This window comes from Triticum dicoccoides, chromosome 3B, assembly GCF_002162155.2.
Source record: "Triticum dicoccoides isolate Atlit2015 ecotype Zavitan chromosome 3B, WEW_v2.0, whole genome shotgun sequence".
Taxonomy (NCBI): Eukaryota; Viridiplantae; Streptophyta; class Magnoliopsida; order Poales; family Poaceae; genus Triticum; species Triticum dicoccoides.
In genome coordinates this window covers 98,011,846-98,021,786 of record NC_041385.1, presented here as the reverse complement: position 1 = coordinate 98,021,786, position 9,941 = coordinate 98,011,846, and the positions used below count along the sequence as shown (strand labels likewise).

Sequence of the window (9,941 nt, the reverse complement as noted above, 5' to 3'; positions counted from 1 at the left end):
TTTCCTATTAGCTTCCAATGGTTCAAATTTTTTGTATATGCATACATCTTGCAGCAACGCACCGTGTATATCTAAGAAGTTTATCCTCACTAACATATTTATCTCAACATGCAACTATGCCACCTCATTACATAATTATGAATGGACAAAGACCCACCATACCCACTAACATCTTTATCTCAACATGCGACACGGATGCAAAAAGACTCAAATTTCTTAATTATATTATATGCTACTTAAATTCAATAAATAATTTATAATTAAATGTATTTTTAGTTTTAGCTCTTATATTAACAATCTAAATATTCATGTTCATATAATCAAATCTTACTAACATATATTGCATAGCAATTCCCGCAGCAACGCGCGGGGTATCATCTAGTTATTACCAAATGAATAAGAAAAGACACCGACTAGTAGACTCGCTAAAAGGAAATTGGATGAAACAAAGCCAAATAAACGAATCTGATTTCCCAACTTTTGGAGCCTGGTCATCTCCCAAGTCCCAACTTCCATATGGTCATGGCGAGAAGTTGGCATGGCCAGCGACTTCTAAGGGCAGGTCGTGGCTGCGCGCTCAGGATCCCGCGGCAAGGCACACAGGGGCTGTTGAAGGAAGTGAGGGCGGAGGGGAAGCGTATTGCGCCGCGACGCAGCCGACGTCGTGAGCAGATAAGGATGCAGAGAGATGAAGGCGGAGGGATTGTGAAAGAAGTGGAGATGTAGACGTACCCCAATGGGTGCACATGTCGCTAGTGGTTGAATTTTATTGTCTGGGAGTAATCATGGTCATCAGTTATGAAAGGGGAAAGACGAAGCAGTCAGCTCCCTTTGGTGGCCAGGGAAGGCTACGCACAGAAGGAATTTAAATTGCATAAAAAGGGAAGAAAATACAGACGTGGCATCATGTAAGACAAAAGTTGTTGATGTGGCCTACTGCTCAGTTGAATAACTTGCATGTTAAGAGAAATAAGGTAGTAGGGATGAACTATTTAGGTATTATAGATTCATGTCGAATCGAAAAAATAGAAGAAATTCCTTCACGAGATTCCTTTCCGATACAACGTCGAATCTTTTTTTCTTTTTCTGAGGGGTGGTACAACGTCGAGTCGTATATCTGGTCTCCATCCACCGTAGGTCACGAGACAGCCGAGCAATCCGAGCCGTCAAAACCCATCTCCTGTGGCCAGGCGGACTCCTCTCCGGTCTCCTCCACCCCCGTTCCGTGCCTGACCTAAAAAAGATCCAATCCCGACCCAACCCCTTGCGGCTCTAAAATCTCTCCCCCGTAGCCTCGCCACCGATGTGCCCTAGCGGCTAGAGCTCCCGCCGCGCCCGCCGTAGCCCGCCGTCGCCGCCGGCGCCTCGCCACCCACCCCCAAACCCCCACGCCTCTCCCTCGCCGCCGACGCCGAAGCCTCACCCCGCAAACCCCGCTGCACTCACGCCCCCAAACCCTCGCGCCTCACCGCGCGTCTCGCCGCCGGCGCGTCGCCCCTCACGCGCGTCGCTGCCATCGCCGTCGGGGCTCTACCTCATCGCGGCTCCCCTGGCCTGCCGTCTCCAGCCCGTCCGCGACCCAATCTCGGGCCGCTGAGGTTTTGAGGTACGAACGAGCTTGTACTCATCCACTGTTTATGGATTTCCTGGCTGTTTAATCCCGAACTGACCTTGGCAAAATTCTGGGCGTGCGCCGTCTAGATCCGCCGCTGGCCATGGCGGGAGCAGAGGCTGCCGCGGATTCATCGGGCCCGCGATTCGCCCCTGACGACCCGACGCTCCCTGCGCCTTGGAAAGCACTAATCGACGGCGAGACGCTCTACTACTGGAACCCTGAGACGAACCTCACTCAGTATGACAAGCCGGGTGCGGCCGCGCCTCCCGTGCCGGCGGCTGCGCCAGCGCCAGCGCCCGGGGCTTTTGCGCAGCCTGGCATGCAGCAGCAGCAGCAGCCACAGCAGCAGCAGACGGCACAGCAACCGCCGTTTCAGTATCAAGGTCAGCAAGCACAGCAACTGCAGTTTCAGTATCAGCAGCAGCAGCAGCAGCAGCAGCAAGAACAGATGCCGAACCAGCAGGGGTCACAACAGCCACTAGCTCCTCAGTACCCAAACGCTCATCAGCAGCCAATGCCATATCAGCACGGTCATTATATGCAACCCCAGCAGCAATATTCATATCAGGTAGGCCAGCAGCAACAAATGCCGCAAACTCAGTATAATCAAGGTCAGCAGATGCCAATCCCGCAAGCTGCCAATCAAGGTCAGCAGCCAACGATGCCACCAGGAGCTTACAATCAAGGTCAGCGTCCACTGATGCCGCAAGCTGCCTACAGTCATGGCCAGCGCCCCCCTATGCCACAATCTGCCTACAATCAAGGCCAGCAGCCACAAATGCCGCATGCTTCTTACAATCAAGGTCAGCAGTTGCAGGGAACAAGGATGCCTCACACTCAAGTGCAACACGCACAACAATCACCAGGCTTTCATCAACCTGCCCAGGCTTCACAAGGGTTGCAAGCTTCACAGCCTCAAGTACCTCAAATGTCCCCCCAACAGGGCCAACTCCAGCATGGCTTCCAGTTCACCCCTCAACAGGGAAAACAACCACATCATGGTCATCTTGTCACCCAACATGGGCAACAAAATACCACAGCGAAGGTTGATGCAGGAGCTCATCCTGAAGGAAAGCAGACTGGCTTTTCCTTACCGCTTAGTCAGCAGCATGGCCAAGTTCCTCTTTCAAACCAGACGTTGCCTTCTAGTCATCAACGTCCTGAAGCCCATAATCAAGTAAATATTCATGGAGTCGGAGGGCCACCATATCCTGCAAAGCATCATCTTGGCGGATCATCCCCAGGTGAAACTAATAACGTTAGTTTCTTGAGCGCACCTGCTCAAACACATCAAGGCGGAGTGGATACTAATTACCGGCAACAACTGGCTAGTAGCCATGTAGTTCCCAATCATATTGCTCCTTCACCAGGTCGACCTCCAATGGGTTTCAAGAGAGGCAATAGTGAAGATCAATTTGAAAAAAATGAGCCTCTCTCCTCTGGGAGGTTTGATGGAATAAATGCTCTCCATCAGCAGCCAAAACTTGCTGCTCTTCCACCCTCACAAAACCACCTGGTAATATACTACAACCCTATTAGGTTAGGTGTTAATGAGATCAGCATTCCTTATTTTATTACTAAATTAAACTGCCAAAACATTTTACATTTGTGGACAGAAAGAGTACATTGTGAAGTTCCTTCCTTTGTTATATCTTGTTTCATGAAATTTACTTTTTATCAGAATATTATGATTGGTATGGAGACTTTTTGTAATGAAATATAAAAAGTCTCGCAACTGTGTATTTTCTTCTGTATACTTCAAATTATGTTCTTATAGTTTGAATTCTTTCTATCAGTTCTATACAACAATCTCTCCGTTTATGAAATTGGCACCACTAACTCTATTGTTCATAATCTTGTACAGCGGGATATGAGGAATGGCCCACCTTATTCCCAGCCAGATAATTTTGGTGGTTATAACATGGCACCTCCACATTTGGTACAAAACCCACTTAACAATGGTCCATTTCCTATCGGAGCTTTAACGAGGCCACCATCCGGAACATTTTCTCCTCCTGATTTCCCAAGTGTCGCTTCAGTTGATGCATATCGTCAACACCATGAAGTAACTGCAGTGGTAATGACTCAATTGGATGGCAATATTATCTTAAAATAACTGAAACATGGTTCACAGCTTAACATAATCTCCATATAATGATGATTCTCCTTTTCTTTGCCCTGTTACCTTCTGAACTATTGTTGACACGCTATTTCAAACGCAACTTAACAGATATTTCAGTAATTTGACCCGATTGTAGGAAGATAATATTTTTGTAGAATATACATAAATCTGTCATTTATGTGATGCATATATCTCCTATTAATCACACCAAATAATACTGGAAACAGATAGATGGAATATTTCTAAAATCCTATCTGGATATGCTAGTATTTTCATGTGCAAATACATTCTGTTTGATATACTATGATGGCAAGGAATGCCTTGTTTGTTTGGCAAGGTTCTATTCAAACAAGGGAGCTTCAAATCCTTGTGGGGCTTACAAATGCATGCGCTTTACTGCCACGACATCACCTGTTGATTTCTAGTTGAATCACCAATCTCTTATCTTTTGTTTTCATTTACTATAAAGCTGTGTCACATGTTATCCCGTTTCTTAAAAATATTCAGGGCGAGAATGTTCCTCCTCCATTTATGACATTTGAGGCTACTGGATTCCCCCCCGAGATCCTGAGCGAGGTATGCTTTCTCTTGAGTTGTATTTTAGTATTGGTGCTTGGAAGTTATGTTGTTTGTTTCTTATATTTCCATTGTTAGCATGGGCCTCAACAAAGATTCCTTAGAAGTCAAAACTAGAATTTTCGGTACTAAACAAATTGCATGTCATATGCTGTCATGCTGGATACCCTAATTTAACTAGTGCCGTCAGCTGGGCAGTGTAGTGACATACTTGTTGCTATTTTCTGCTGACAACTATCGGAAGAATTGATGTTCTTTCAGAATATAAAATGTGGCTGAGGTTTCCTGCTTCTTGTCTCTGCCTCTGAATCTACAAAGAGCCCCTTCATGCCTTGAGCTGCTTAAGTAAGCAGCCATATTCATTTAGGGTAGCAATTAGCTTTTCTTTCTCATCATAGATAGTGGCTTTCTGCAGATGCTTATGTGCTTATGATTCTTCATTTTGCCACTCAGGTTCATGCTGCTGGCTTCTTAAACCCCACCCCAATTCAGGCTCAAACATGGCCTGTTGCACTTCAAAGCAGGGACATAGTAGCTATTGCGAAGACAGGATCGGGGAAGACACTGGGGTACCTTATTCCTGCTTTTGTACATCTGAGGAGATGCCAAAACAATCCAATGTCGGGTCCTACAGTGTTGGTTTTGGCCCCTACTCGTGAGCTTGCTTCACAAATACAAGATGAAGCAATTAAGTTTGGTCGATCATCTAGAGTGTCATGCACAGTAAGTTTGGACCTTTACTCTTCTATATGAATGCACATGCTTTCATTTATCTTGAGATACACTGGATGACATCTGATCATAATCATGGGAGTTACATATAAGTGTTGCCTCGTAGGAATATGCGTATAATTGTTAAATGCAATGTAGACAGTTGATGCTCAATAAAAGATACTGTTAATGTAGAAACCGAGCCTTGTCTTGGAATGGTCTTCCATGAACCTGTATGCCTTATCCTTTTTGCCTTTTAGGAGATGTGCTACATTTCCTGGGTTCTGTTGCTGGAGTGCGTGTTGCAATCTTTAATATATGTTCATTTTTTTCTTTATTTTTCCAGTGCCTGTATGGTGGAGCTCCAAAGGGACCTCAGCTCAGAGAACTTGAGCGTGGAGCAGATATTGTGGTAGCTACCCCTGGACGACTCAATGATATTCTGGAAATGAGGAAGATTAGTCTCCGTCAGATTTCATTACTTGTGCTTGATGAAGCTGACCGCATGCTTGACATGGGCTTTGAGCCACAAATACGGAAGATTGTGGACGAGATTCCTCGTAATAGACAAACTCTGATGTACACTGCCACTTGGCCAAAGGAGGTTACAAAAATAGCTGGGGATTTATTGAGAAATCCTGTCCAGATCAATATTGGTAGCATTGATGAACTTGTTGCCAACAAATCCATCACACAGGTATTCATATGGCCATGCTTTTGTTTGTTTGCCATACTGAAAGTTCGATATATCATATTATTTGGCCATTTTTATGTTTTGTCTATTTCTAAGGTTCACCCCTTGTGTATGGTGCAGTATGTAGAGATGGTTCCACCCATGGATAAGCAGCGTCGCTTGGAGCAGATTCTTAGAGCTGAAGAAAGGGGCTCAAAGATCATCATATTTTGCTCAACCAAGAAAATGTGCGATCAGCTTGCTCGTAGCATTGGTCGTAGTTTTGGTGCTGCAAGCATTCACGGCGACAAATCACAGGGTGAAAGGGATCATATTCTAGGTCAGTTTCGGGCTGGTATTGTGCCAGTATTAGTGGCCACAGATGTTGCTGCTCGTGGACTTGACATCAAAGACATCAGGTGAGCTTTTTTGGTTGTCACATGTTAAAATCTTCTGGTATTAAATATCGTTTCATTTCAGGCCTAGTGATTTTTGTTGATTGTTCTGCCATTTCTCCATGTTGTCGCATGTTTTGTTTAAAGAGTGGTGATCAATTATGACTTCCCAACTGGGATCGAAGACTATGTGCATCGCATAGGGCGTACAGGAAGGGCTGGGGCTACTGGAGTTGCATACACTTTCTTCTCTGAGCAAGATTGGAAATATGCTGCTGATTTGGTGAAAGTCTTGGATGGTACTGGTCAGCAGGTACCTCCAGAGCTGCAACAGATGGCTGCACGGGGTGCGTCTGGTGCTCCAAGAAACCAGGCTGGTGGCATGAGCCGTTGGGATGGTCCTGGTGGTGGTAGTCGTTTTGAATCTGCTGTTGGCGGCCCTGGTGGCTATGGTGGAATTAGGGAGGGCCCTGGAGGCTTTGGTGGTCGAGATGGGCCAGGTGGATTTGTTGATCGGGATGGCCCGGGCAGATTCGGTGATCGAGATGGCCCCGGCCGCTTTGGTGGTCGAGAGACTCCTGACGGCTTTGGTGGTCGGGATGGCCCTGGTGGCTTTGATGGACGGATGGGCCCTGGTCCTGGTGGCTTTGGTGGACGGGAAGGGCCTGGTGGATTTGGTGGAAGGGAGGGGCCTGGTGGATTTGGTGGAAGGGAGGGGCCTGGTGGATTTGGTGGAAGGGAGGGGCCTGGTGGATTTGGTGGAAGGGAGGGTCCTGGACCTAGTGGCTTCAGCGGGAGAGGGGGGCGTGGGTCTGATGGCTTTGGCAGGAGAGGTGGAGCAAGCCCTGGTAGATTTGGTGGTCACGGTGGCAGGGGTGATTCTCCTGGTTTTGGTGGTCGTGGTAGGGGTGATTCTTCTGGTTTTGGTGGACGAGGCCGGGGTGATTTCTCTGGTGGACGTGGTGGAAGAGGGCGTGGATTTGGAGGACGGGGATGTTCTGACCGAGGTCCACATGATCGTTTTATCTCAGATGGACGTGGAAGGTATGATGGCCGTCGAGGATTTGACAAGGGTCGAGGCAGTAGCTACAGCCGTAGCCCAGATAGAAGCCGCTCGCGAGGCTATGACAGAAGAAGTGATAGCAGGAGCCTAAGTAGTAGGAGCAGAAGCCGTAGCAGAAGCTGGTCACGCAGCAGGAGTCGCAGCAGGAGTTGGTCACGGAGCTGCAGCCGTAGTCGCAGCAGGAGCAGAAGCCGTGATCAGGGTCCAGTAGAACGCAGGCCACGGGTAAGATCTGGTTTTGATGTGCTGCCACCTGCAACTGAAGCTGGAGCTGCTGTAACTGGGCCACTTCCTGTACCACTACCTGGTTCAGTGTCTGATGGTACTGCACCCATACCTAGACAATCGCTGGCTGACGCATCTGATATGTCACCTATGTCGCCTGGTGGCTTGGTCCATGTCCAGGAGGGTGCACCGTTCATGGGTGGGAACGATGCCAACATTAGCAGCAGACAGGCTGACCAGCCTTCCCAAGCGACTGATCTAGCAATACCACCGAGCTTCTCTGCAGCTGCAAATTTTCCAGGGCCGGCAGTTCAGCAGGATGCCCCATGATGTAACCTGGTAAGAATCTATTCAATTTTGCATTTTACGAGTTTGTTCTGTCCATTATGTACTCTTTTCACACCCAAAACAATTTAAGCTTATCGCTGCTAAGTTCTACCGCCGGATGATCTTACTTTCCTAGATTTTACTTAACTTCTAGATGGTGTGCTGAACATAATCCAACCAAGTAAATGTTGAACGAACTGCAATGCCATATGCAAGTCACACTACTTTGTCATTTTACTTATGATCCATGGTGAAGCATGGGCAGTAGTTTACAGGACATTTGTCAAAGCTACTTGATCTGCCTGTTCTTTCTACATGGAAGACAATAAACTGGACAGAGCAAATTGTCAATTCATTTGAAATTTGAAACGTAGTAATGGAGATTATGTGGGTACAGATTGTTGAAGTAGCTCAGGTACAGGCAAGTGCGTACTTGTGCTACCTGCATATGCTCTGAAATATTGAAATTCTCATGTATCTTTTCCGCAAATCTTGTTCTGTATACTGTATAACATTAGTCGACTGTAGCAACGAGAAAGAGTAAGAGTAAGAGTTGGCCGTTTTCTGTTGAGTAGCTGTACCTTTTAAGTTCTAGATAGCGAATATAATGGTCATTTACTAGGTTATGGTACAACGAAAAGAGTTGGGTGTGTTTCTGTGCCCATTCAATCTAGAATATCATGGTTCTTGTGCATGATGCTTGTATACAATTTCTTTACCGCGTCAGGTGGTACCCACAGGTGGGCGAGTCGGTGCCTATGGCGGGATAAGACGCAGGGTGGCGCGGCGCCTATGATCCGTGAGAGCGGCCATGCTGAAAACACTGATATAATTACAAAGGTTGCCAATCTGTGGAACCAGCCGTATTCCTGTTTTCCAAGACTTGCACTCATGCAGGTGCCTGATTATGCTGCACTCATGTTCCATTGTCACACACCCATGTTGGTCGGATGTTTGTTTGCCTTGTCCAGTAGTGGTGATTTGTTCTATGATGTGTAAATTTCCCCCTAAGGGCAGCTGCATAATTATTGTTACATTTGGTTTGTTGTGAACCTGCAACTGCTGCCTGTATGGTCTATAGCTCACTTTTTACGCGTATAATATTTCATTTGACATTTTTTAAAGGGAAACGTTTACAGTCCGCACGCCGGCCGAACGCTCGGCGGGTCGCGTCCACGCGCGTGTGCTCCCAGCCATTCAAGGTCCTACACATAAAGGCGGAGGCCCACCTTATCTTCTATCCTGTCTCTCTCTCACGCGCCCACCTCTCTTTCTCTGTACTGTTCTCTCTTTTTCTCACGCGCCCATCTCTTTTTCTCTCTCTCCCATCGCGAACATGGTCAGAAGCGTTCTCTTTGCCGGTGGTCTCTCACCGAGCGCCACCGCCGTGGGCCTCCATCAGCGCCCCTCCTCCGATCAACCCTGTCTGAACGTGGTGGAGCTGACAGGCGATGCAGACGAGCCTTACCGCGACCGACACCCGTCGGCACTGGAAAAGACGCGCCCCCAAACTCCCACGGTGCTACAATCGACACTCATCTGGAACGGTGTTCTCCATTTGCTACAACCGACGGTGCCAAAAAAGCTGGAATAGTTGGGAATATGAGCTGCATCCGTGTTGATTTTTGCTGGAACTATGCTTTGATTTTTGCTGGAACCGCAGTCATCTTTTGCTACATCCACCACGGCAGTGTTGGTCGAGACGGCGGTGATGTTGTTTTTTTGCTGCAATCGTGTTTGAATTTTGCTGGAACCGGAGACAACTTTTGCTACAATGCACCATGGTGGTGTTGGTCGCGGCGACGGCGACATTTTTTTTTTTTGCTACAACCATTTTGGGGTTTGCTACTAGCGGAGGTGTCATTTGCTACTACTGGAGCTTCAACGGCGATGACGGCGAAGCTACGACGAGGAGCTTGCAAGCTGCAACAACTAGGCTATGGCGAGGAGGTTGCAAGCTGCAACGGCGAGGCTGCTACCGACGGCGACGGGGCTACGATGGTGAGGTTGCAAGCTCCAACAGCGAGGCCAATAACCGACGACGACGAGGCTACGATGGCAAGGTTGCAAGCTGCAACGGTGAGGCTGCTACCCGACGACGGCGAGTGGGTCTGCGACCACGGAAGCATTCCATGGATGCAACCGCAGAACGTGGGTGCTGCAACCACTTGCAGTGGTGCATCAAGCGGCGACGGCGTGGCTGCAACGGCGCATGGTAGCTCAACAAGTTTTTT

The 9,941-nt window shown here is 47.8% G+C and overlaps 1 protein-coding gene across 2 annotated transcripts; it reads left to right on the top strand.

The window, feature by feature from the left end:
- The first annotated feature begins 1,269 nt into the window (after nt 1-1,269).
- LOC119275002 (DEAD-box ATP-dependent RNA helicase 40-like) lies at nt 1,270-8,805 on the top strand. 2 transcript variants are annotated; one of them, XM_037555779.1, is made up of 9 exons: nt 1,270-1,606; nt 1,702-3,131; nt 3,480-3,692; nt 4,245-4,313; nt 4,767-5,036; nt 5,371-5,721; nt 5,839-6,116; nt 6,240-7,719; nt 8,448-8,805. In XM_037555779.1, the coding sequence occupies exons 2-8, from the start codon at nt 1,716-1,718 to the stop codon at nt 7,708-7,710; spliced, it is 4,068 nt and encodes a 1,355-aa protein (XP_037411676.1). In that variant the 5' UTR covers nt 1,270-1,606; nt 1,702-1,715; the 3' UTR covers nt 7,711-7,719; nt 8,448-8,805. The 2 variants fall into 2 exon arrangements, with proteins under 2 accessions (XP_037411676.1, XP_037411675.1); XM_037555778.1 differs by having other exon boundaries at nt 1,271-1,606; nt 8,435-8,805.
- The last annotated feature ends 1,136 nt before the right edge of the window (nt 8,806-9,941 follow it).